Raw genomic sequence first — 27,925 nt, 5'->3', positions numbered from 1 at the left:
CTACGTGCGCTAGGAAATGTTAAGAAATGTCTGACTTCACATAAAAAAAAAAAAAAAATCCTATGTTTTCCTGCCTGGGAGATAAAAGTACCATGATACTGAGTTCCAGCAACGACGGGCTGACCTGTTGTCCAGAAGAGATGATGGAGGCATTTAACGTGAGACACTGTGTCCATATGTCCCCTGCCTAAAATATCTGCTCTGGGGGGTGGACGTAGCAAAGTTATTTCTAGACTCCTCTGCGGCCTCCTGTCCTTTCTACTTTGGTGTAATTGCTAGAATGGTGCCCACCGGCCCTTCCCTCTTCCCTTCCCCCGCCCCCCCCCCCCCCCCCGCCGCCCCCGACCAAAAAACGTGTGTCCATGTTCTGAGCCATAGACCCGTGAATGTGATCTTACTTGGAGAAACAATCTTTGCAGATGTGATTCAGTGAGAAGAGATGAGATTCTCCTGGTTTATCTGGGTGGGGCCTAAATCCAGTGACAAGTGTCCTCATAAGAGACAGAAGAGGGGGATGACACAGACAAGGAGGCCGTATGAAGGTGAAAGGGGAGCCTGGAAAGGGAGAGCCAGGAGCCAAGGAACACCCGGAGGCACGGATTTGCGTGCTCGAGACGGGGGGAGGGGCACAGAGAGAGGGAGACAGAGGATCCCCAGCAGGCTGTCCACACCGTCAGCACAGAGCCCGAGGCGGGGCTTGAACTCACGAACCGTGCGATCACGACCTGAGCCGAAATCAAGAGTGGGATGCTCAACTGACTGAGCCACCCAGGCGCCCCTAACGGTTTTAAGTGTTTTCCATGGGCTGAATCTACGGCTCACCGCTTCATGCTTCACGATGGTCCTAGAATCTCCAAGCATAATTACTGCTCTTGTTTTGCAGGTGGAGAAACTGAGGCTTTAAGTGGTTAAGTAACCTGCCAGAGGTCCCAGAGCAATACACGGTAGAGGCCGGGGTCAGGCCAAGGTGGTCTGCCTGTTGAGCCTTCACTTGTAGCCACTGTGCACTGTCTTTCTAAGCCGTTAGGTCCTCAGCTCAGCTCTCCCTCTCGCCATTTAATCATCGGTACCACGGAAGTGCTCCAGCTAGAGTTTTATTAAAACCTTGCTCTTCTGTTTCCGATTCTGTGTCTCCCTCTCTCTCTGCCCCTCCCCCGTTCATGCTCTGTCTCTCTCTGTCCCAAAAATAAATTAAAAAAAAAAAAAACAAAAAACAAAACCCTTGCTCTTCTGAGCAAAAACTCTGTATGTGTGCGTGTGCCCACACACCCGCGTGCCGGCCTGTAGATTACCAGAACGAGGGGGCTGTTCAGAACATATCAAATCCTCAGAAGGAATATTCTATCCTTAAGATCAGGCCCTAGAGTGAACCCTTCTTTCTTGTAATTAGAAAAGCATTAGAAGGAAACCAATTTGACAATAAATTTCATATATTAAAAAAAAAATAAAAAAATAAAAAAAAATAAACCCATCATTCATACCAAAAAAAAAAAGAAAAGAAAAAGAAAAGCATTAGAAGAGCATTGCCAACACGCTCTGGAAGACACGGTCCGATCACCTTGAACGACATCCATGAAAACGTTTGGTCTGAAAATGTAGTCCCGCTAAAAATGTGGTTTATGATTACGGGCGCTGACAGCTCACGAGGTCGGCGGCTCCTTTGAAGGGCTGGTTTATTAAGTACTTAGCTGTGCGGTGCTTGTGAATACAGCGCAGGCATTTTGAGCCGTGCCGTTCGAGGGGGTTCTGTGTCGCTAACCATGCCTCGCCATCAACAGAGCGCGAGAGGAACTCACAGGCCGCGAATGGAAATCAAGGGTGATAGACATACGGTAGCCACATTCAACTCAAGCTACAATGGCGCAGGCCTTACGGCCTTTTGCTCAAGGAGAAAACAGACTTAGCTTTCTTCCCATCCCCCTTTCTCTTTTTCTGCATGTCTACGACGCGATTCATTGATATGAGCTTTTCAAACTTTCCTTAAACCTACAGTTTACATTGCACCAGCCAAGAACATGGGAAACAGTAAACTGGGTTCTCAATTCCTGCCTTGAGAATGCTTTCAGCTCTGTTAACTCTAACCCCTCCGCCTGCTCCTGAGAAGAGAGGACAGGACACAGCAGTGGCACCTGTCAGCTCGCTCACCCACACGTTAACTCTTTTTTTTAAAATTATTATTATTTTTTTTACATTTATTCATTTTTGAGAGACCGACAGAGACAGAGCACAAGCGGAGGAGGGGCAGACAGACAGGGAGACACAGAAGCCAAAGCAGGCTCCAGGCTCCGAGCTGTCAGCACTGAGCCCGACACGGGGCTCGAACTCACAGACGGCGAGATCGTGACCTGAGCCGAAGTCGGACGCTCAGCCGACTGAGCCGCCCAGGCGCCCCTCACAGGTGAACTCTTCATTCTGCATCCTTCCCACTGTTTTCCTTTTCCCTCCCTCCCTTCCCTCTCGCATTTATTTATTTTTCTGTATTCACGGGGACACCCGATTCAGGCTTGATCTCAATCGTGTTCAGATTCTGACATCGTAAACCCCTAAAGGCTCTCAAGTTCTACCACGCTAGATAAGAGTGATTTTTAAATCATTCACTTTTCACCTTTACCGCATGGCTTCTAAGTCGATTCCTAGCGCCCTGACTAGTTTACTTTGTCGTGTAAGCATTAAATGACCATTTGTAGATTTACATGCGCAAACCCCTCTGGCTTTGGACTGTATAGCCTCCCACCCCACTCTGATTTTGAACTTCTAGAAGAAAAAGGAAGGAGAGAGAGAGAGAGCGCGACAGAGAAGAAGTGAGGAGAAGAAAAGAGAAGTTTGATATTTTACCCCCAAGGCTGGAAAGGGGATTTCTCTCACCTCCTACAGGGAAGTAGAAAGGTTTTTTTTTTCCCTTTTGTCAATGTGGCTGATAAACACTGACATATGTAACCGGATAGCTGAGGAACAAAGTCAATTCATACCTCCAAAAGCTTCACAGACAACCGTAGCCTTTCCAAAGTAACTTTGACTTTTGGGGAAAATCACTATCAAAACAAAAATCGTTTGGAATACTAAAAGTCAGGAGGTGAATCTGAGATGTCAGGGTCTCCACTCTCCGGCCATACTCTCAACTCTCGGCGAGAGGCACGCGCATACTCCTCAGGGCTGATCAGAGGTGGCCTGTGTTTGGACGTCCGGAAGGTTCCGGCAACAACGGACCCCAAGAGAGACAGACTCGTACATGCAGGAAGGCCGGGCCGCTGCCCCAGGAAACAAAGAGCAATTGGGAAGCCCTCCTCATCCTTCGTTCCCTCACGCTGGAGATTCATGATTCTGAGTTAAGTGTCCTTTTGTCCCCAGCTTGAAAAATCAAGCCCCCCGCCCCCCAAAAAGATAGTTTTTCGAGGTGCCCGCCACAGAGTCTGGCCCTAAGGTTATCATCATCAGCAACATCTAATGCTAACAGAAGGCAAGTGAATGTCCAGCTCAGCACTCCTCCCCTCGCCCCTTTGAGGATCTGGATCTTTTGACCCTGGTCAGCCTTGAGTCTCATGGATCCTTGATCCAACAGAACCTGCCACCCTCGCAACACTGGCCCCGTAGCCAGAAATGTCTGGGTTTGAGTCTAAGTCTGTCATTTCTGCTCTTGGAGAATCTGGGCAATTGTTAGCCTGTGGGGTTTATCCCCTCTGTCTACAAACCACATCAGGGGATTGCGGTGAGAACAGAATAATGTGTACGAAAGGTCTGACCTGTGCCGAAATACATCCTAACGGGTTAAAGAGCTAAACCTCACGCCAACATGCAGCAGAACTACAAAACTTTGGGCCCTTCCTTTCTCCGGTTTCTTCCGATGTGAGTCTGTCTACCTCCTCCCAGAAAGGTGGGGGTTATGCAGCTGTAAATGCGGTTCATCAGTTCTGGTAAATCAGGAGTCAAATTCTTAAAATGACTTGCTTGGGTCGCCTGGAGCCATCTCTAAAGGAGTGCGTGTGACCGATTGAGCATCAGCGACTTCATCTTGCTAGAATCTGTCCCGTCCCATCTTTTGAAAGGACACGTGTCCGTTTTCCTTCCCATGACTCTACGAGAATCCTAAACCTCGCCCTTGGCAGTTCGTGATGCTCTCTTGCCTAATCGTGTAGCCGCGACAAAATGGCTTTCTCTTCACTTTTAAGAGCTGGTAGGGGTGCCTGGGTGGCTTGGTCGGTTAAGCGACCGACTTCGGCTCAGGTCAGGATCTCACGGTCCGTGAGTTCGAGCCCCGCGTCGGGCTCTGGGCTGACAGCTCAGAGCCTGGAGCCTGTTTCAGATTCTGTGTCTCCCTCTCTCTCTGCCCCTCCCCTGTTCATGCTCTGTCTCTCTCTGTCTCAAAAATAAATAAACGTTAAAAAAAAAAAAAAAAATAAGAGCTGGTAAAGTAGGAAGTTGAAATTGACCTCAGCCCTCTTAATAGTTAAAAACCTCACCAAATGAACAGTGGTTTGGTGGGTGGCGGCCTGCCCCCCTTTTCCCTTACCTTGCTTCAGATAATTTGAGATGTCTGTTTTGGGGGATTCTCAAGCACATCTGACTGCAGATAAACAGAGGCGTTATTCTACATCTGTGATTTCCTACGGGCAGAGTTGAAGGGGCAGGCGGAGCTCTCCGGATGAAATCCCAGCCTCTCTGTCAGCCCACGATCTCTCCAAGCCCCCAGCTGCTGACGTTTCCAGATGCTGAAAACATTCACACATCTGTACGGCACCCTATTCAACTTCCATGACTACCTTTGGGATATTTTTCTTATAGCGATTGATGCCTTTTCAGAGAGTGCCATAAACACATGCTGAATTTTTACATAAAGCATCTTCTTAAATATAATATGGAGTCTCCAGAGCTAAGCCAGGAAAATAACCATTTTCCCACTTGTCAAGAACAAAATGAAGGTTCTGGCTGAAAGAGACTTTACTATTATCCCTGTTAACTTTCTAATTTCAGGGAAAAAAAATCCCCAGGGTCTACTCAAAACATGACTAAGGGAAAAAAAACATTTCCTTATAGAAAAAAAAAAAAAAAAGGAAGAAAGAAAAAGTGGTTTTACACGAATATATCTTGGGCGGTTATTTTTAAAAAGTTCCTATAATTTTACAAGTGATGTACTGACCAGCAAATCATATTTTGGAAAGAAAGGGCATTAGCAATATAGTTAACACATTCTTTAGCATAGCAACCAAGCCTCTAGGGCCCTCTAAAAGCAAGTTATTATTACTTACATGTTGCAGAAGTAAAAAGTTTTCAAAAGGAACAATAAAGGGGTGATGCTCTGTGTTAAACCTGATACTCTGCTAAGTGTACAGTATTCCAAAGAGCTGAAGAATGCCCGTCCACGGTTGTGTCTCCACCCAAGAGCTGCTGACTGCCGAGGACAAGAATTCAATTACCACCCTCCCCCTCTCCTTTTTGGTAAAAAAAAAAAAGAGCGTATCTGACAAGGAGGGAAATCAGATCTGATTCACTCCTCACCAAAACCGTCTGAAACAAAGCTGGCTTCAGGGTGACCATTTCAACTTGCCCCCGCTGTGGTTGAATTTTCCATTGCTTTTTAAAAAATGCTGACTAGTTTTGGTTCCAATATCAGGAGAAAAAGGCAAGTCCCTTCATCAACCTAGTAGTATAAATGGCCCGGCATACGACGAGAGAATAAGAGAATAGAGATCTTCCCTTTGATGTCACAGATGGAGGTCTGCAGGTGACGTAAAGTAATTTCAATGGCCCTCAACACAAGATCAAAAAATCTCCTTGACAGTTTGTTCTATCTGGAAGGCAAGTATCATTTAACCCCTTGCCTATCGCTTTCCATTAATGTGCCATTCGACCCAATTCACCGTCCACGCTTGCATTTTGGCATTAGAAAAGATCAGTGTGCATATTTTTGAATGACTAGTCATGATAAAGCACCATAAACCTGATGCTTTCACGGAGGCTATTTCTCAAGACACCTAAGATGAGTTTGTAGAGGAGACACAACCTGCCCGAATCAAGCTCTGGGTTTCTGTTCCGATACAAAGGGGCCACTCTACCCACAGGCCACTTAACAGCTGTGCGCCGAGCATCTGACGGGAAGCTGTCTTTGGGAATTTTCCACTCAAATTAAAGAACCGCCCCCAGAAACATAATTATGAGAGCCTGGGACAGGAGCCGTCGAACTCTGGGCAAGAGAGTCAGCCTACTCTTCGAGGACCCCCCGAGTGCTAGCCCCAAAAGAGGGGTACTGGTCTAGAAACCTTAAAGAACTCACGAGGAGAGCACATCCGCAATACGACTCACACAGAGAAAGCACCCGGGGAAGCGAATTTTGGCAGTCTCAGGGGGCAGGTAGCGTGTCCCTGGCTGGCCACCTGCTCTCTCCCCCAGATGTGTTCCTTATCTCTCCCTTTGAGTCCAACAAGCCTGCCACTTGGAGAAGAGAATCTGACTGTGACCATATCACATACAGCTGTGTGCTCCACAGCACAGAGTAAGGGACTGTATTTCGGAAATTTGACATGGTATCACAGAGCAAATAACCATTGACGTCAGTGGTTTCTACGGTGCAAATGAACTTTGTGTATTATCTAATTTGGCACAGGGCATTTTATGCAATTATTGTATTTTACAGTGTTTTTGCAGTTGCTAGCTAAACCCCAGGGTATGCGTGTATGGCTGTGTGTGTGTGTGTGTGTGTGTGTTAATCTGCACTCTTTATTGATTGCAAATTTATTTATTGTAAATAATACCTTTGATGTGATGGCAGCCAGACTTTCCTCGTATTTCTTTATATTTTCGTAAAGGACATATATTAATTAGGTACAAGCCCCACCAATGATCTGAAGCCCACAGGAACTTGAAACCTCCTGACTTTCACCTCGCTTGGGGTGTGTGCGTGTGTACGTGCGTGTGTGTGTTCTAGCCTAATGGGTAGGGAGGAAAACAGCATAGCCAAAGCTAACTCTTGAAAACATTCAAGATATTATCTACGTATAGATAGATATCTCTCCATATCCTAGGCAGCAAAGCCTCCGGATCTGGGGATCTCAGTACAAGGCAGATCTGACTCAGTAGGTCCGGGCTGGGCCAGAGACCCTGCGTGTCTACGAGGCTGCTGGTCCGAGGACCACCCTCAGCGCAAGGAGGAGAAAGAAGCCAGGACTGGTCTGGGGGAGGGGGTGCGGCCCGAGGGCGAGGCGGGAAGCGGGCTCCCTCCAGGTACTTACCCTGCATCTGACTCTGAGGCTGAGGGTTAAAGGCAGTGGAGTGGTTCAAGGAGGCCCGAGGGTTGGGTGTGGGGGCTGGGTGGTGTGGGCTGACCCTCATGGCTGTTCGCCGCAGCTGCTCCAGCTCACTGAGCCGCTCGGAAAAGGACAAGCTCCCGGGCTTGGTCTGATCATCTAGTTTCTGACGATGTCCTATTGTGGGGAGGGGGGTGGGGTGGGGAGGGGAGAGGGAGGCAAGGAAGGAGGGAGGGAAAAGATCAGAAAATGTATTGTGGATTTCCTGACAGCCGGGGTTTTCTTGTCTTTCCCCTCCCTCTCCCCTCGCCCCCAACGTGGCTTCGCTGGAGGTCTGCACGCTTGGCTGGGGCGCCCCGGGGGGAGATTCGGGGCCCCCGTCATCCCAGGCCACTGGGTGGCCCACCCAGTGTGCGCCCCGTCTCCCTAACCCCGTGCGCCCACCTCCGCTGGGCAGAACGCGGTGGGCGCACCCGCCTTGGTGACCGCGTCAGGTCGAGAGGGAGAGAAGGAGCATCGGTGGTTGGCGCTCGGCCGCACACCGCGGGCGAAGCTGTGGCAGCCAGGAAAGGTGCCTTCCCTGTGGCATCGGAACGGCCGCTCCCTACTGCAAATCCAATCACCACTGGCAGGTTTTAGAGGCAGCAAAGTGGGCCCTGGAGCTCAGCGCGCGCCCCTTCCAGCAGGAAATGAGGTGTGGCTGCAAACCCACAGTCCCTGGGGAGGTCCGATTTCCTGCTAAATGCAGGGCTCGGGCAGCCCCTTGGCCCCTCTCCTCTCCCTCTCCTCGAAAGCTTTCTACGGGCATTCTTGAGCATTCCTTCCTGAAGCCGACTTCCCCAGGTGCACCCTCTAAGAGGGGGGTGGACCGGAAGGTGTAGCCTGGGCCTCAACGGGTCCAGTATTCCCAGCAGGCTGGGCCCGCTGGAGCCCAGAGGATGTGCCAGCAGACCGGATGAGCTTGCCCAAGGGCTCAGGAATCCAAGGGTGGGGGGCTCAGTGTCTGTATAGATGGGAAGTGTCCTTGCCTTGTTCCCCATCAAAATCACTGTCACCACGATGCAGTGAGCAGAGGCCATTCACATGGGACAGGCCGGGAGGGTTGGGCCTCCCGTTTCCTTCCTTAATTCCTCCAACAAAACGTCTCTACACTGGAGACGCAGGCCTGTCAAGCAGAACTGAGGCTCGAGATGTACCGATCTAGCCACCGCGGGGCCAGGAAATTCATTCCCCTTTCAAAGATGATGTGCCCCTGCTCCTTCCTTACCCCTGTGGTTCGAATAAAGGGTCATTGACCAATTTCACACACCGACCCCCCCCAACCCCTTCCGCCGTTGTCAGGTGGCCTCCAAACAACACTGGACCTCGTTGCCATAAACTGGGGCTGCTTCGCATGCCCTGACCCAGCCCGCAGTTAGAAAGAGAATTCCAGGAGTCTACTCTCCCCGGCCTGGGGGGCAGTCGGGTGGGAGAAGTGCATTTCAGCCCAGCTCCCGATCGCTACAATTACAAAATTAAATTTTATAACTTGTATTACGGCTCCAAATCTCCGTGGCTTGCCGTTTCTTCCTGCTGCCAGGCCCCTTGGCACAGTGGATGCAGTCTCAAATTCCAGACCAAAAAAAGGACCCACTATACTGCAGTGATTTTTATCATGGACAAGACCTGTTTGGCTCCAAAATGAGGAAAACGACTTAAGCATAATATTTGTGTAGTTCAAACGCAACGCTCCCTCTTTTCATGTGTCACCAAGGCAAATCTGGACTCTGATTCAGCCCCGCAGCCCACAACACTCGACCTGAACACAAACAGCCTGAGTCACACAGGGCCAGCACACATGTGAGAGGCCTCTTACCGGCTGAGTATTTTAAGCACTGGCCTTGTGGGCGAAAGGCCATAGGGCCAGGTCCCGGAACAACTCCTGTCATCCCTTTCTCTCAGAAGTATGAAAATGTCTTTTTCTAGAACATTCTATTTCAGTGGATCATGGTGTAATTCAGTGTCTCTGGATGGATCTTTCCCTGACTCCTCCCTCCTTTTTTTTTTTTTAAATGTTTATTTATTTTTGAGAGAGAGAGAGAGCATGAGCGCACGCACGCAAGTGGGGGAGGGGCGGAGAGAGAGGGAGACACAATCCGAAGCAGGCTCCAGGCTCGGAGCTGTCAGCACGGGGCCTGACGTGGGGCCCGAACCCACAAACCGCGAGATCATGACCTGAGCCGAAGTCAGACGCTTAACCGACTGAGCCACCCAGGCACCCTGACTCCTCCCTCCTTTTATATTTGGGACAGATTCTTAGCTTTCCGCTGATCAGACCGAGAAATCTGGTATTCCTACAAGCAAAAGCATTCCGACTCAGAAGCCATTCAAAGCAGTTTTAAATGCCTACCACGACCTAATGGTTGGTATTAGGAGTCAGGGAGAGAAGAGGGCAGGACAAATGATTCTGGGGAGTTCCACTGCCTCAGAAAGAATGGCGAAATAATGACGCAGAGGCTTCCAGCAGGTTTTGTACCCATTTCAAAACCTTGGGCACCCAGTGGCATTTTTGAAGAACACCGTGTCAAGGACAGAGGGTGATCCAGAAGGATGATGTATACGAGATCATCGTGAGTACACAGCATTTGGCAATTTGGAGTCTTCGGTCTGCCTTTGAAGAGCGGCTGTCGGTTGTGTCCGCCTCGGTCCCCAAGGTTGGGGATCACATGCCACCCAAAACATGGAGCAAGAATAAGTCATTTTAGGTAAGCCGCTACTGTGGCTAGGCACAACGTGAGATGATTTGTTTGCATTAGTCCCCTCTCATTGCCCTACGTCTAAAAAAACCAGAAGTTTTAACATGTGAGCAATTTCTGTATCAGCTGACACCTGCCCAAATCGTAGTCATTTACAGAGATTAACTGATGACTGCCTGCTTTAGCAGGAATGTTCGGGCATAACTCTCAGAGAAAACAATTCTTCACTCGCAGCCATTTTCTAAGCCCCGAGAGTCGGGAGGCTGAGTTTAATGCCAGAGGAGTGGGGGGAAGCATTCCTTCCTCGCCCTCCCCACATGTGATCCTGGCGGTAAGTAAGAGCCTTCTTATCTTTGCAGGGAATCTCCCCTCACCAGTCACTTCCTCACCAGGGTGCTAGAGGGTCGTAACACCAAGGCAAGGGGGCGGGGAATAAAAAAGCATTATCATCTGAAAGGTGTGGTTCAGATGCATTTATAAGCTAGATCAAAGGAACACCTAATTCTTCTTTTCTGAAGCCATCAGATTTCATGGGCCAAAGAGGCATATTTTGTATGAAATACAGGCGCTTCCGATATAAACTTTCAAGCCGGGGAAAATGGATGCTTTAGGTCTCCAGTTTCCTGTATCTGCGTGCAATTAAAATGTCAATTTGCCCCCTGAATTTTAAATATGGGAAATGTCCACTATCAAGCTCCCTTTTCTTCCTTCTTGCTGAGTACTGGGCTTCAGAGGGCAGCAGGGAATTCAACTCTGGATCAAGTCTAGTAGAATTACCATGCAGCCCTAAGCATGCACGTTTGGTAGTCTGACTTTTGGAGCCCACTGTAAGTAAGCTGAAAATGTTGACACGGTGGCCCTTAAAATAGTGGCTGCTTTAAGATTTCATACCAGGACATCTCAATGACTCTTGAACAGAGTTGAAAAAGATACTTAATTTTGTTTCTCTCTTACTATTCCCACATTCTGGAAGAAGTATTTGATTAGGATTTTATTATATACATAGTGTCATAAAAAGCCAAAAGAAAAAAAAAAGGAATAAAAATAAATTAATCCCATCTGTGAAATTTTACTTCTTCATTCCAAAGATATACGTCCTGTAGCTTTCTGGGATAGCTGCCCACAAGGCATCCCTAAATGTTATGATAGCCATGATGGATAATGAGACCAGCTTTCGATTTTTCTGCTATAAAAACTAGACTGAGTAGGTATGCATCTCTCTTCCATAACTGAACTATATTTTTTAAGAAACCACGGTTGAACTGTGGAATATGATATTTTCTCTTTTTAAATTTTTTTTAAAGTAGTCTCCACACCCAGCCTGGAGCCCAGCGTGGGGCTTGAACTCACGCCCCTGAGATCAAGACCTGAGCTGAGATCAAGAGTCCCGTGCTTAACCGAGCCACCCAGGCGCCCGAACTATATTCTCCTCTATCACAGAAAACAAGTAAGTCTAAATTGTCACATTTTCCTGGAAAATTTTGGCCAGAGAGAATAATTTTATGGCAGCTTGTCAGCCCATGTTTCTGGTGTGGGTTTACTACTTTTCTTGATAGGTTCTCAGCAGAAAAAGTAGGAAGGCATAGATTCGAAGCATTGTCATGATGAACAGTTGAAGAAAATGTATGCGAAATGATAATACCAAAAAGATCTCTATATATGTATAGATACATATATTTGTGTATGTCTATACATGACCTTGTGAGTCTTCTAAAAGCATACAATTCTAAAAGCATACAATACAATTCTTTTGCATTTCAAAAGATGCTTGCTGGTCAATCTGATACTAACAACATGGGTCTGGATATAAAAACCTGGGTATCTCCCCCTTAATTTGTTATGGCTTTAGGACTATGGAAAAGAAATTGACGTGTGTAGACAACAGCTCATTTTTCCTGGTATAACAGTCTAAACTCTAGATTCCAGGGTTATTAAAGTCTTGAGGACACGAAAGTAATCATACCGAATGTGAATGTGATCCTTCCTTAAAGCACCTTGCAGGTGATGAAATAAATCTTTCTAATAGCAAAACTATCTGTCTGCTGGCTAATTTAATGTTGGACAGTATTGTCCCATTGTGTGTGTGTGTATATATATATATATATATATACACACACACACATATGTATATATCATGATACAAAATATATGATATGTATGTTAGCATATTCTATATTAGGATACATATTATATATTCATGTTTATAGATTGTCCAGTGCCATATAAACTTTGGTAGCCTAACTTCTCCCTCTAATTTCTCCCCATGTTGTCAAACTAGGACATCCCTGCAAAGTTAGAGTACTTCAGAACTGGAGACGTGCCGGAGAAATCGGCTTTGTTTTTTAAGCCACGTGTGAGAAGTGAAGTTCAGACCGGTTGTGTCATTTATCTAACCTCACACGGCCAATGAGAGAAGGAGGGCAGGTCTGAAAACACACCCACTCCCTCGAACAGCTGCCCACCCACCGCCCCGCAATCTTGCTCCTATCCATACCAATTTCTGTGTGCCCCCCCGGTGGATGATAGGAGAGTGAACGGTGTTAGGTAATTGTAGGTCACCGGGCCACCAGAGCACCATAAGGATTTGCACTTTCTGCCTTTACTGTCCCACTTCTGTTCCCAGCTCGTGTGTAGAGCCAGAAGTGTGTTGTGACCCCACAGTAGAGAGCTATGTCTCACACACCTGAATGAGCATCCGAGTCGTGGGGCATTCTGGCTTGGTAGCCCTGGGGTGTGGCCTGAGAATTTAGACGTCTAATAAGGCCCAAGCGATGTGACCCCACCCCCCCCCCCCCCCCCCCCCCCCCCCCCCCCCGCCGCAAGCTGGTCCAGGGAACATCCTGGGGATTTGAGCGAGACAGGGGGGTGACTCCTCCCTTCAACGTGCTTCTAACTTTCCCTGGGCTAGAAATGAACACACCAAATATACTGGAACTGTGTTTAGACGAAGTATCCACGAGCGCCGAGTGACGAGTGACCGCCTTGTTTTGGCGACAGCTACCTGGTGGTCTTTTTCTTAATCTTTTAACTCTTCAATGTATGCAGGACGGCTGTAAGTGCCAGAGGTCTGCCCTACAGACAGGTGGGCGTAGACCATTTCCCTCCTGCCATCACTGAGCTGAGTCGGTGACTCACCCAGGCTGTGCTCAGGCTGATCTGTAAGGTGAACCCAGAACGTGACTCCTGCTCTGCCGTCTACGGAACGACTTTGAAGAAGAGCAGGAAAGGGTTAATGAGGAACCTGTTGTTCCTTTCCAGTCGAAGCCTCTGGGTGCCCCCAAGGATGGGGGTGTTAGAGCAGATGCCGTAATCCTTCTCTCCGCCAGAGAAACAACATGGCACCAGGGAAACGTGACCGCCAGTCTGCCTGTTAAGAACCTCTATTATAAATCTGCTTTTCCACCCAACTTTCCTGCGGACAAGAGCAAGTCTCTTCATCACCCAGCCTCCTTATCTGGAAGCCTGGAATTAAAGGACTAAGATGGATGACTCCGAGGGGGCTCTAAAAGCATTCACGGCAATTATATCTCAGCAATTAGCTACTCAACTCGTTCTGGTTGGGTGACTCCAAGCACAGGCTTTCTTGAACAACCTCATATGACGTTAGGACTTTCAAAGGTTTCTTTCTGTCTTTTTTTCAGCCAGACACCTGGCCTGTGGGAGCCAGTCCCAGGCTCAACTGTCTAATTGGTCTTTGGAGCTCTAGCTTGAACCTGGCATTCTACCCGGCATGCACTGCCCTCCCGGGTGCTGGTGGTCAGCAGGTTTGCACAACTTATCCCGAGAATTCGCTCTCCCCCTGTCTCCTGCTGTTTCGTCAGTGGCCTTTCGGACAGTTACTAGTGACCTAGGACATCACTGTTCTCGGATCTTCTCCTCTCTCCCCTCAAGCCTTCGCCGAGCCTTGCCTGCTTACCTTGCTGACCGTAGGGGCATCGCATTCTGGGTCTCGGCCCCTTCCCCCTCATCATCGAAAGGGTGCATCCAGAGGGAGTGGGCCATCAGACTCCCCTCAAGACCTGCTAAAAAGGAGTCAGCGGCTGCAGCTGGGAAGAGAGCCAGCCTGCTGAACCTTACTCCAGGGTTTCATTTCCCTGCTTCTCTGATGAGATGGGAAATAATGATACTTCTTGGTCCCCTGCCCTTCCCCTGTCATCAGTGGCAAGGGGAATGTAAGGCTGAGATTACTGCTCATTCCTCTCCCTGTGTGTCTGTCCACGCCCCCTCTCCCATGTGTCCTGGGCACATGCCCTCCTACCTTCTACAGGTGGAAAATCACACTGAACCCTGGAGAAAAGTCTGTCGGGGTGCTGCTTCTTCCTAGGTAACGTGTTTCGACTTTCTTAGGGATCCCACAGACACGATGCTTTACCCCAGGAGAATCACCAATGGGGAGAGCGATGCCTTTGGTTGGGAAAAGCTTCGATTCTCTCGCAGGTGGCAGTAGGTAAGCGAGTGACCACAGGTCTGGTCGTGCGTGGGGCTTCCCTATCCTGGGTCTTTCCAAACCGTGGTCCTGCCTTGGCCCTTCATATGGCATAAAGCTCATGTTTTAGAGGCCAGCCTGGCATTTTGCTATGCCTGCTTTCTAAGGCGAATACCCCTTATTTTGAAACTAGGAGGCAGGCAGTGTGAGTTCTCTGCTCTGCTCCAGCCATACTGGCCACCTTGCTATCACTCCCAAATGTCTGCCTCCGGGCCTTTGCACTTGCTGTTTCTTCTGCCCAGAATACCCCTTTCCCAGATATCTGTGCACCACATCCCTCCATCCTTCAAGTCTTTGCTCAAATTTCACCTTCTCCCTGAGACATTCCTGAACACCCTAGTTTAAATTGCAAAGTCTCCCGGCCCAGTCGACCCCTTAGCCCTTTAGCTTTGGTTTTCTCCATGGCACTTATTAACAATTACTTCTGGTCTGCCTGCACCCACTGGACTGTGAGGTCCACGAGGGTGTGGGGTTTTGCCTCTTTTCTTCAAGTGGGGTCAGAATACGACTTGTGGAGGAAAAATGTCATAACTGAGCGCATCAAGTTTCATGTGGAAATGTCTCATTGGAAGTCAAATAGTCCGTCTGGGTGGCTCAGGCCGTTAAGCATCCGACTCTTGATTTCAGCTCAGATCATGATCTCATGGTGTTTGGGCTGGAGCCCTGCGTCAGGCTCCTTGCTGACAATGCAGAGCCTGCTTGGGATTCTCTCTCTCTCTCTGTCTCTGTCTCTCTCTCTCTCTCTCACACACACTCTCTGCCCCTCCCCGTTCACACACACACACCCCGTCTCTCTCAAAATAAATAAATAAACTTAAAAAAAAAAAAGAAGTCAGTGGGGGCGCTTGGGTGGCTCAGTCGGTTGGGTGTCCGACTTCAGCTCAGGTCACGATCACGAGGTTTGCGAGTTCGAGCCCCGCGGCGGGCTCTGTGCTGACAGCTCAGGGCCTGGAGCCTGTGTCTGATTCTTGGTTTCCCTCTCTGCCCCTCCCCCTGCTCGTGCTCTGTCTCTCTCTCTCTCTAAAAAAATGAACATTAAAAAAAAAAATTAAAAAAAAAAGTCAAATGGTCTGCCCAACTTGTCTTCTCTAATGTTTCTTTCATCATGCCAAAAAATAAAAAAAGAATAGATAAGAGGCCCTTGCGCTGAGTTGAGCACAACACCCTCATGTAAAGAAAGAGCTGCTTCGGCTCCCCTTGTTTGTTTGTTTTGTTTTGTTTTGTTTTTTTGTAGCATCTGCACACACACGCAGACACAGACACACACAGACACCCACACACACACGGTCCGACGGGCAAAGACCCAACCGCTAGAGACGAGTAGGAAAGGAAAGGTATACAAAGCAACAGTACAAGGGAGAGGCAGAGCCAGCTGGGGCCAAAGCCAGATGAAAACTAACAGAGACTCCGGCGGAAGGAAGGCCCACGCGAGGCCTGCCCCCCACCCCCAGCCATGCCCCCCAGATTCGCGGGACAGAAACAAAAACAAAACGGAGCTGCTCCCGTTCCAGCCTCAGAGCAACAGGACAGTGGAGTTCTTAGCTCGCTCGCAGGAGCTCTTTGAGACCCGGACCACCCTGGAAGCGGAGTAGTCAAAATCTGTAGTCGCTGGTCGCCATTGGTTACCTCCTGTTCCTGTCTGGTGACTCAGGACCTAATTGTAGCTTAGGGCGGAGAACCCGTCCGGTTTCTTTTGCTCTTGACCAGAGGTGGCCGTCTGGGGGGGGGGGGGGACGGGGGGAGGAGACCCCGCAGAGGGAGGGGTGCAGGCCGCTCACAAGTTCAAGAGCCTCTCTACTCTATGAGCCTGTAATTCCAAGGCTTATCCACTGTCCTTGATTAAGGGACTGTCTCCAGAAAAGCCCGTTAGGGAGCCATTAAAAAGTAACCTGAGAGCGGTTACTTTTACCCCAGGAGTTCCTAACCCCCCTGGGCGGGCTGTGACTGGAAGGGGACTTTGGAGGGTGTGTTTTGGCGGGGGGGGTACCGAGAGGTGAGATTGGGCTGGGGATGCTGCCTGAAGCTTCTGAGCTGGTTCTGGAGTTCTGGTTCTCAGCAGAGCAAGCCCCAGGGCAAGGCCTGCGGACAAGGAGAAGACCATCCCAGGGGTCCACAGATGGCACCTGCCTCACTGAGTTGCCTGGGCATTCCTGTTGTCCACACAGGCCATCCAGCTTCCCTGCGGGGGCCATGCACCCCCCCGCCGCACCCCACTACCCTGTGTGACCCGCAGAGTAAACTGAGGGCCCGTATGAGGTTAGACGGTACCTCGGGAACTGCTGGGTGAATGAATAAACGGATGAAAAAGAAGAGTGAATAAACTCCCCCTTGGTAGGCTAGACTTATCCTGGGATGTGCACTCAGCAGTGTGTACGATGTGCTCTACTCCTCTGTACTTCTGAAGAGGGGAAAGTAAATTCCCTCCATTCCGAAAAGTCCTGGGCCCCCAGAGGGGGTGGGGGTTCCCAGCAGCAGAGAGGGCAGGGAGCACCTGATTTTCTCCTCTCTGGTCATAAATCAACTGACCTTGGGGCCGTCCTCATGGAAGCGTGAGATCGAGGGGCTGTCAAAGTCTTCTAGAAAATGGCTGAGCAGCCCCTCAGGTGTGTAAAAGGGCCACGGCACCCCCCCCACACTCACAATCTCTGAGCCCTGGCCGGTCAGAAAACCAACAGGAACCAGCAGTTGCTTTTTCACGAGCTATTAGCCCCGCCTCATGCCATCCAGAGAAAAAACTTCCAGGTTGTCTGGGGGATGATGACCTCACTGAGGCTTTTATCCAGGCTTTTAAAAGCCTGTGTTGTCAACACACAGCTGAGAAGCAGCGACCGTCTGTAGGGGAGTAAATCTTCTGCCAGTTACCTGAATGGGCAAGGGGGTATTTGCCGGGGATTCCCAAAGAGCCATGACGTGGTGACGAAAACACTAGTCCCACGGCTTGCCAGGTGACGTTGGGAGGGAAAAGCTCAACTTACTCCAACACGCAAATGCCCCCCCATTCACCCTGCTGACCACCTCTGAGCCAGTTATGGAAGGAAGGACCAAACGTGGGCCACCTTCTCCCAGCAAATCTTTCCACATCTGAAAGGAAGAGGCTTTCTCCTCTTCCTCTGTCTTTACCTTGGGACCCGGCCTATGGAAGGCTGGCTCAGTGACCCCGGCTTCCCAGCTCCACTCTGCTCTGAATGCAATAGGACGCCTGCCTTTTCAACGACTGGTTTTGAACCTTCTCTCCTTTTAACTCCCTGAACAGTCCCTCTCCTGTATGAATACTCCGGGGTGTGAAGGCATCATCTCAGCTCAGAGCGAACGCACTTATAAACTATTGCAGATTATGGTGAGTCCTTCCATAGCCTGTGGGGCGCCCCCCCCCCCAAAACTCCTGCTCTGACTTTTCCCCACCCCCAGCTTTTTTTTAAACTACTTCTGCTTCCTTCATTTTCTTTGCAGCTGCAGCAGAGAGATATAGTAAAGCTACTGTATAGGATTTTGCAAGCAGGGCCTCTGAGAGCTTTCCAAACTCCATACAAGCCGGTTATTCTCTGGCTTGTTTTCTTTGGCTTCAGGTTCGTAACACAGAATGAGTCAAACAGTATTAACTTTCAATAGGGAAGTGGTGTGGTCAACCAAAGCTGTTTGCGGCTAGATTGTGCAGATAGGTAGGGCAGGTAATAAAGAACAGCCCATAATGCTGCAAGGAGGTGAAGGAGGGAGGCAGGCCTCGCTCAGAAACATCTAGCAATTAAGTCAACAGGACTCAAACCATCTTTTCTCGTTGGCTGAGGAATTAACACGAAGGTCTCTGACCGGCCAGCTTCAGGAAGCTGGCCATGCCGGGATTCTGTGGTTTGCACAATTGAGCACTTTGTGGGTATAGGGATGTCTTTCCCTCCCCCCCCCCCCTTCTTTTCTTAAATGATGCCAAAGCCATGGGAAATCTAGTTAGGCTGACTTTCCCTACCTGTGGCATGTCATTCTTGAGTGGACCTTTATTCGTTTCTTTCCCCAGCTTGGGGAGTGATAGATGCCCCCTCCCTCCCTCAGCTTCCCAGTCCTGGGCCTCCCCGGGACGGTGGGCTGAGGGCAAGGCCCCGGGCTCTCCTTCTCCAGGCCGGAAGACCATGCCTTGGAAATGTACCTGCTCCTAGCAGACATCAAGTCAGATTCCGAGAAGCCGACAAGGACCTTAAAATCGTCAGATCGTCTCTCCCGCTCTGCAGATAAGGAAAGGGAGGCTCTGGGAGGGGAAAGCGGAGCTTGGTGCAGCCAGCCAGGGCCAGAAGCTGCCTTTCCCAGGCCAGCGGTCTTTCCACTAGGTGGCCGCTCCCTTGCCCAGGGCTCAGGATTCCTTTTACAGTTCAACCGAGCGGCTCCCGAGAAGAGCCCAGCCCTGGAGACTCAAATTTCAGCAGTTTCCAGTTCTTTCTGCCTGCCTATTTATTTTGAGACTGGCTGAATCACCCAAGGAAGAGAACGAGTTTCTCCCAACCTGGTCCTGGCAGCCAGTCCATGAAGGAACAGGACAGAGAACCGGCCTCCGGAGCCTTGGAAGAGTCTCACCTCTGAGCTGTTGCAGATTTGACTCGTCCTGGGAAACTGGCACGGAGGCCCAACGGTGTAACATGTCACCTCCCTGAAATCTAATCCAGAAATCTCAGGCAAGCAGCATATGTAAAAAGCCATGGGCAAAAAAAAAAAAAAAAAAAAAGGAACAGGGACTCTACCAGGAACTCTCTTCCCAAGCCTTTCACCCAGAGAAGCTAGAATTCCAGAATCATCGAGGAAAGGTGGCATTTGGTTTCAGAAAAGAAATACATCTTTAAAGTAAATGCAGCTCTTTTAACTGTTAGGGTTGCTGCTTTTAGCTTCCAGTGTTTTTCAAGGGTATATAGTAGTAGGTAAAGAAAATAGGATATTCTAATGGCAAAAAGTAAAATTCCTGACAGTACGGATTGGCAGCTGGGGCTGATTTGAGCATCTCTATTCCTTTTCTTTTTTTTTTTTTTCTTTTTTTTTCTTTTTTTACATTTATTTATTTTTGAGACAGAGAGAGACAGAGCATGAACGGGGGAGGGGCAGAGAGAGAGGGAGACAAAGAATCAGAAGCAGGCTCCAGGCTCTGAGCCATCAGCCCAGAGCCCGACGCGGGGCTCGAACTCACGGACCGTGAGATCGTGACCTGAGCCGAAGTTGGACGCTCAACCGACCGAGCCACCCAGGCGCCCCTCTCTATTCCTTTTCTACACGTTTCTTCCCCTCGGTTCTGAAAGGCCTGATGAAACAAAATCTACCCTCAAAAAAACAATAATTATTTAAGATCCCTGAGATTTTTGTATAGTAGATACAAAACAATAATCAATTTTTCTATTATATTTTTCTATTATTGCACTATAATCTATTAGATTTCTATTACCTAACTGGTAAGACTGTTTACCAAGCATCTTGATATATATTATCTCATCTGAAATAGTACTAGGCAGTAGACAGCTCATACGATTATTCCCATCTTATAGATGACGCCGTGGAAGCTTCTAGATGTTGGCAGGCACACAGCAGCATGAGTGCTAACATTCAGTTAAGAAACAACTAAATTTCGATAAAATCTCTATTTGGAAAAGGACCACTTCTCTCCAGGGCAATCCGGTTAACAGGATTTTGCTTCAGTGAGGAATGAATTGTTGAAATCAGTTCAGTATTTGGAATTAATAGTAGATAGGGTGGAAGGTAAAAGAGAAAAAAAGCCCTTATTGAATTGTATGCTGGGGACCCAATCTGCCAGGAGTTTTTAAAAAATAACTTGGCAATGGGGCGCATGGGTGGCTCAGTCAGTTAAGCATCCGACTTCGGCTCAGGTCAGGATCTCACGGCTCGTGGGTTCGAGCCCCACGTCGGGCTCTGTGCTGACGGCTCAGAGCCTGGAGCCTGCTTCGGACTCTGTGTGTCCCTCTCTCTCTGCCCCTCCCCTGTTCACACTCTGTCTCTCTCTGTCTGTCTGTCTCTCTCAAAAAAAAAAAAAAAAAAAAAGAATAAACATTATAAAAAGAAAATTTAAAAATAAAAACTAACTTGGCAATGGCACATATTTGGTCCCCAGTTGGGCAGAATTCCAGTAGTTTCCCTTGGTAAAGGCTAAGGGATGAGGGAAAGGGACCTGTGTCCAGGGCATGTGCTAATATTTAAGGAGCTCCTCTGTGCCAGGCTGTGCTATCATGAATCTGCACAAGACCTCCCTCTCATAGGGCTATCACCCTCCTGGTTTTACACCCGAGAGGGCTGAGCCTGGGGAGGCTAATCTGATCATGGAGGAGAGGCGGGGTTGAACGAAGCAGCCAACTCTCTAGTTGCCAACCCCCGCTCTAGCCTGCCTCTCAGGCACACTCCTTTCACCTTCACACCCTCCAGCAAGGCAGGTGTCACTAAGCCCATTCTTCAGATGGGGAGACTGATGTGCCACTGGTCAGTGGCAGGGATGACACCTGAAGCCGGGCTGGTCCAGCTCCAAATGCCTCTCTCCCTCCCTCCGGCCCAGAGCTCTCTGCTCCGTTTCTGCAACCCGGGGTTATGCCCTGTTGGCAATGCTGGAGAGAAACAAAAAGATGTGACTGTGTGCAGTTCTCTGTAGCTCTTTCAAGTGAATGAATTGGAAATATCACAAAACCACTTCAAAGCTAAGTAAAAATAAGGTGATCCCGGGAACAAATCCAAAAGGGGCCATAAATGCATACAGTCCTTAAGGATTTACTTATTTCAAAATATTTACATTTTATCTCAAATGACCAGAAGACTGACTTCTAGGCCACGGTGAACAAAAACAAAAACAAAACCAACCGAACACATAGATCAAGTGTTCGACATTTCGGTAAATGAAAGAATACCGAAAGACTTCCATAACGGTCTCAGCTTTACTGAATACTGGCTTTAGTGGAACCTGAGTATATGTAGATCATGGAAGTAACAAACTAATGTACTACCATTAACTTACTTTATAGGGGTCTAGGGAGTTGGCAGATTAATTCAGTCGTGTTCCTTAAAAAAAAAAAAAAAAAGAAAAGAAAAAGAAAAAGAAGGCAAAGAGAAAAGAACTTTGCTTTGGGTACCTAAATTATTTGTTTTTAGTTTATCCCTTCTTTATTGTCAACTTTTCATGGCAAAAACCCTTGAAGACAGCTCAATTATCAAGGACAAGCACACTGAAAGAACAGAACCCAAAAATTGCAAGTGAGCACAAATGAACTTAAATACAGATCTAGGGTGAGGGGGTGGCTTTTACTTATTTAAGCTGAACTTCTGGTTTTTGCTTTGTTTGGTTTTTTTCTCTGTGGTGATGGAGTTCTAGGAGACCCATTGGATCTAATTCTTACTTGAGGACTTTCTTGGCTACCTAGCTTACAGGACAAAAACCCAAGCCTTTGGGAAAACTTGAGCAGAGTTTTGTTTGTCTGCTTTCTTTTCTTTTTTCTTTTTTTTTTTTAACGTTTTTTTTTATTTATTTATTTATTTTTTTTTTATTTTTGAGACAGAGAGAGACAGAGCATGAACGGGGGAGGGGCAGAGAGAGAGGGAGACACAGAATCGGAAGCAGGCTCCAGGCTCTGAGCCATCAGCCCAGAGCCCGTCGCGGGGCTCGAACCCACGGACCGCGAGATCGTGACCTGAGCCGAAGTCGGACGCTTAACTGACTGAGCCACCCAGGCGCCCCTCTTTTCTTTTTTCAATAAATGTTTTTATTTACTTATTTTTTTGAGAGAGAGAGGAAGAGTGAGTGAGCAGGGAAGGGGCAGAGAGAAAGGGGGACAGAGGATCCTACGCAGGCTCTGTGCTGACATCAGAGAGCTCGATGTGGGGCTCGAACTCATGAACCCTGAGATCCTGACCTGAGCTGAAGCTGGACGCTTAACTGACTGAGCCACACAGGCGTCCCTGTTAGTTTGTTTTCAAAACGAAAAGCGGAAGTGGCTGGTGTACGAAAAAATTCTAGATCCGTCCGACAGTCAAGAAGCCGATCTGATAATGTGTGCGGCCCGGCCAAACCCAGTCCATCCACAGGCACAGGTCCACGTGCCGGCCTTGGCAATGGCATTCACGGAGCTGGGGCCCACCTGTTGCTGTAGCACCCGAGGTTACCAATGCCCCAGCTCAGGTCCCCTCACAGGGCAACTGGATGCCACCCACGAACCTCGGCTGAGCTACTCCCCTCAGGCCACAGGGTCCGTGGGATGCTAACTGCCCCACCACACGCACCCGGAAAAGTCTCCAAGTCTGTAGGGTGGGAGCACCAGGTCATTGAAACGTGCCACTGAATGTCTTTGGGGGGAAATGAAGAAAAAGCCCTACAAACAGATACCAAAATATAAAAAAAACACCAAAAACCAAAAAACCAAAACAAGTCTAGAAAGACACGATGGTTTAGGGTGGCTGAGCAGGTTTCCTACGCCTGCAAAGCTTGCCTGTGGCTGGCGGGTCCAGGTACCCCGGGAGGAGAGCTGCCTTCCTCTGGGGCAAGGATTCAGATTCCAGGGGCCTCTGGCACACTTTGTCAGTTTTCTAGAACAGTGTGGAAGAGCCTGTCCTACAGCCCTGTCATGCCTATATTGAAAAGAGCCCACACGTTAGATCTCAGCACCGACTTGCGATGTTACTCAGACAGGATTTTTCCCCTGGAATTTTTCACAAAGTTCAACATTTGGGAGCAAGAGGGACTTGGGAGCAACATTTTACCCAAGAGGGACTTAGGAACAGTGCCTGGAGTGTTTCAAGGGTCCATAAAAGTGCCAGAAAAGAAATTTTGCTGGGTCTAAATACAAAAGGAAAACTGAAAAAAAAAATCAAAATTTATAAATGTTTAATTAAAATGTCTTAAAAAATGCAGCATGATGGCGACTTCATGAATTTTTAAACTGAGGATTCTCAAATTTTTTTTTTTTTTGGCTTAGAGTTTTCTCATAGCCAAAGAACTCTAAGACCAAATGCAAATAATTGCTCTGTCTTCTGAACACTTATTGTGGGCCCTACACGTTCCACAGAGGCTGTCTTATCCAGCCTCCCAGCCATGTGAGGTTAATAAAGCCACTGTCCTTGTTTTATGGAGGCTCAGCCTCCCTTCCCTCCCCAGTATGGTCACCTGCACAGTTAGCAAGTGAGGATATGGGGATCTCAGCCCGATTGCACTCACCTTGTTCATGGGGGTGAAATCGGGGCTGAAGGTAATAAAACAAGTTACCCACAGCCAGACAATTTCAAAAATAAATGACAAAATGGGGCGCCTGGGTGGCTCAGTCGGTTAAGCGTCCGACTTCGGCTCAGGTCATGAGCTCGCAACTCGTGGGTTCGAGCCCCGCGTCGGGCTCTGTGTTGACAGCTTGGAGCCTGGAACCTGCTTTGCATTGTGTGTCTCCCTCTCTCTCTGTCCCTCCCCCGCTCGTGCTCTGTCCCGGTCTCAAAACTAAATAAACAATAACAATTTAAAAAAAAATGATGAAAGCTCTTTCAAAAATTTACAGAAGGAAAAAAAACCACAATGGTATCCAACATATCACACATGTGGGTGCATGTGGATATGTCCGATGTCACACAGGACGGAGTCTCCTTCCCCCAGGGAAGGGGGCCCAGAGACTCGGCCTCGAAGGGGCCTTGCTTGTGTGGAACTTAGGGCTCTGTTTTTCGGACAATATTTTGTTACCCCTTCCAAGTGGGAGCTAATTTAGAGATTATCTCATCCCATCGCCTGGTTGGTCAGTAGAGGAAAGTGAGGAAGAAAGTACCTGAGATAATTGCTTGAGGTCACATCCACTGGCCTGATGGCGTCATAGTGAAACCCAGGTCCCCCGTTCAGGACCCAGAGACCTTTCTACATGTTTTAAGATTAAGAAATGGCAGCCTAGAGAGAGACAGATTCTTTTTTCTCCTTTTAGCACTTCATATAGTAAATTCTGACAAGGGCTGTGATATATTAGCTTAGATCTTGACCTCACTGGGGTGAAACTCAAGACAGTGCTTGGGTTTACAATGGCCTCGATGGAAAGAGAAATCCAAGGTAATGGTCTAAATATCACTGCCTGTGAAATTTCTCTCTCCTCTTTCTCCTCCATTAGACTGTGAAGGTACCCAGATCCTTTCCTGGCATTCTCACTGGTACCTGGAAGGGATTTTTGCCCCTTCCTTTCTACAGCAATGTAAATACCATCTAAAAAATCTTAGTAACCTTGATATAAAATAGAGCTAGTTACCAAGAGGTCATAGGCCTCCCCGGGTCTTGGTGAGCACTGAGGAGGGATTATCCCTGTTTCCAGGGACAGAAGCATACTTCTCCCAGGATCTTCCTCTATTCCCATTTGTCCAAGGGACCCTTTTGGACCTGGGCCTGAATTAAGTCCATCGAAAACTCAAAGGTCAGGGAAATCTTTATATAAAAGTCTTCTTAATCTTGTTTCATACTACTAAAAATAACAAGCAGAAAGAGGTTCTAAAATTCATTGGAGGGGCGCCTGGGTGGCGCAGTCGGTTAAGCGTCCGACTTCAGCCAGGTCACGATCTCGCGGTCCGTGAGTTCGAGCCCCGCATCAGGCTCTGGGCTGATGGCTCGGAGCCTGGAGCCTGTTTCCGATTCTATGTCTCCCTCTCTCTCTGCCCCTCCCCCGTTCATGCTCTGTCTCTCTCTGTCCCAAAAATAAATAAAAAACGTTGAAAAAAAAAAAATTAAAAAAAATAAAAATAAAAAAATAAAAAAAAAAATAAAATTCATTGGAAACACTTAGGCACATTATTATTAATCCTTGAAAAACTGCCATTGCTAAGTCTTGGGGGTTGTTGGGGAACTTAGCACATGAGAATTACAGTACCAGAGAAAGTCACCCCAGAATGTCCACCGTAGCACCGAAATGCCTCTCAGAGTGGGGGGGAGGGATATAAGTCAGTAGAACATTTCCTCTTCTTTGACCCTCAGCCTGTCTCTTACTTTATATCGGAGTGGGAGGGAAGAAGAGAGCATTATTTCCTTTTTCTTTTGTGGAGCCAGATTTCATCTAGAAAAAAAACTGAGGTCCAAATCTGATATTTGAAAAATCCAGAGGATTAAGTAGATCACTGTTCATTAACTGGAAGAAATGCTTAAGCAGTTCTGAGCAAACAAAGCGACTGTAGACGGATAACTGCAATCCTGAGCTCACAGATCTATAAAACTGCCTGGCCTTCCACTAACCATTTGGTGGCAAATGACACAAATTTTCATCTTTCCAGAGGGCTGCACCCATATATCTGGACCTTCCGGGAAGCTCTTTGCCAAAGGTGGGGGGGGAGGGGGCACAAGACTTGGACTGTTCAAGTGATCATTTTGTTACATTAAGACAATTCTGTGTTCATGTTTCTTTATTTTTGAGACAGAGAGAGAGGGAAAGAGAGCAGAGCATGAGCGGGCGACAGAAGGAGGCACAGAATCTGAAGCAGGCTGCAGGCTCTGAGCTGGCAGCACAGAGCCCGATGCGGGGCTCGATCTCACGAACTGGGAGATCCTGACCTGAGCTGAAGTCAAATGCCAAACCGACTGAGTTAGCTACCCAGGCACTCCTCATTTTGTTACCTGATTCATCTTTCCTGGAGGTCCCTGCTTCACGTCCGTCCCCAAGCAGACCCTGGTGACAGACGTGGAATCAACCCTTGGTATCTGTGACCACGTGGCCGTTCACCGGGTCCTGCCCCGTGCCCCAGGCTGTATTGCATTACAACCTCATCCAAGGGCGAATGCGGGTTCCCTTCCTGTCCAATGACTGCCAAGGCTATGAGGCTCGGCTTTCTTGAAGACGGCTGTATTTGAACCAGAGTCGGATTGATACACTCTCCTAATAAAAAATTTCTGAAGCAGAAATTTCAATACAATGAAGCGCAAGGAAGGGTTGGCGCAGTTCTTCAGAACAGACCGTGGCGGCTGCGGATGGCCGCGTCTGGGCTGTTTCGTTTCGGGTCTCGCTTACTGACCCTGTGACCTTGAGCGAGGGATGTCTCTTCTCTTTGCTTCCACTTCCTCACCTGTTCTCGCAAAGATGAGATCAGTTGATCTACGGGAAGCCCTTTGAATGGCGTTGGGCAGACAATCAGCACTAAGTGTTAAAGAAGGCTGGTGCCCCAGAAAATGGCATTTTCCGAAGTTTTTCAGGAACGGCTCCACCTAGCTCTCTGTTATTGTGAATTCCAAGCCAGCACAGCAGTTACTGTGAAGGACTCCTTTAACCTGAGGGCAGGTGTTGTCCCAGAGATGGCCAATATTTGTTTTATTAATCTTTTCGATTTTTAATTAGGTTGCTCAATGTTCCAGAAGTTAACAGCTATCTGGCCAGACAGGTAATGGCTTGTGACATCAGAAGGACTCTCCAGTCTGCACCCCTGGGATCCCCACCCCCTGCCCGTCGGGTCACCTAGGGTCCCGGCTGCTAACTCTCCTCAATCTCTCCTTAGCAAAATGTCTTCCTCCACGGCCCTGGGCCGCCACACAAATTATTTAGTCAAACAGCTGCAGAGAATGTGCTTCGGTATCTCAGGATTATCATATCACAGATCCACGGGCTCGAGCTAGGAGTTTTCACTAGATCCTCTCAAATATAAAGAAATACATCAAAAACAACTCTCGAGTCCCGTTTTCCTGAAAAAGCCGGTCGCCCTGTCTCTCCCGCGTAACGAGAAGACTTTTTCTTTCAACGTGTTAACAAGCCACAAAGTGTGGTTCTGTCTCCGTCCTGGAAATGTATCGTCATTTGCATAACAAGCCACCCAGGATTGTTGCGTCTGTGTACTATCTATATAGGGCTGCTTGCAAGAACCGATCCCCACAGAGAAAATGCCTGTGGACAGTGTTCTTTCTCCATCATAAATTTAACTTTTCATCAATTGGTAATTTCTCTCTTAGTCTGACATGAAAAATAAATCTCACGGAGTGTGGAAAAAAACAAACCCTAAGTTTTGACTCACTAAGTGGCAGGTCAGTTACTGCGAAAGAGCAAATAACCGTCTGAAGTGAAAACGGTTTTCACTTCTCTCTGGAATACACTTTCTGCTGTACCTTCGCCACCGAAACCCAGGAAAGTGGGGTGGGAAGCACCAAGTTATCCCTTTGGCCTAGGAAGCAGTCGGCTGTGGCATGCTTTCTAATTCATAGTCCTTTTCTTTCTTTTCTTTCTTTCTTTTCTTAACGTTTATTTATTTTGAGAGAGAGAATGCATGAGCCGAGGAGGGAGGGGCAGAGAGAGAGGGAGAGAGAATCCCAAGCGGGCTCCACGCTGTCCGCACGGAGCCTGGCACGGGGCTTGACCTCACGGACCGTGAGATCGTGGCCCGAGCCGAAATCAAGAGTGTGACGCTTAACCGACACAGCCACCCAGGCGCCCCCACTGTTCTTTCCTTAATCACCTGAGCGTCAGGTTGAGTGAGATAAGCTTTCCTTCGGGTTCTTTGCATGAGGGTTTCAAGTTAAAGGCCTC

At 48.3% G+C, this 27,925-nt stretch overlaps 1 protein-coding gene across 5 annotated transcripts in view; it reads right to left on the bottom strand.

Moving 5' to 3' along the window:
• The window catches only part of RUNX1 (RUNX family transcription factor 1), a 255,533-nt gene that overhangs the window by 36,270 nt on the left and 191,338 nt on the right, over window positions 1-27,925 (bottom strand). For 3 of the 5 annotated variants that reach the window (XM_060640455.3, XM_060640454.3, XM_060640459.3), the window contains one exon: window positions 7,224-7,415. The exons of the other annotated variants lie outside the window; for them this stretch is intronic. In XM_060640455.3, the coding sequence (XP_060496438.1) occupies window positions 7,224-7,415 (192 nt within the window). The remainder of the gene's footprint in view (window positions 1-7,223; window positions 7,416-27,925) is intronic. 5 annotated transcript variants of the gene reach the window in all.

This window comes from Panthera onca, chromosome C2 (genome assembly GCF_046562875.1).
Source record: "Panthera onca isolate mPanOnc1 chromosome C2, mPanOnc1 haplotype 2, whole genome shotgun sequence".
NCBI lineage: Eukaryota > Metazoa > Chordata > Mammalia > Carnivora > Felidae > Panthera > Panthera onca.
Note: the sequence above shows the minus strand (reverse complement) of the source record. Positions and strands in the feature narration are given on the sequence as shown.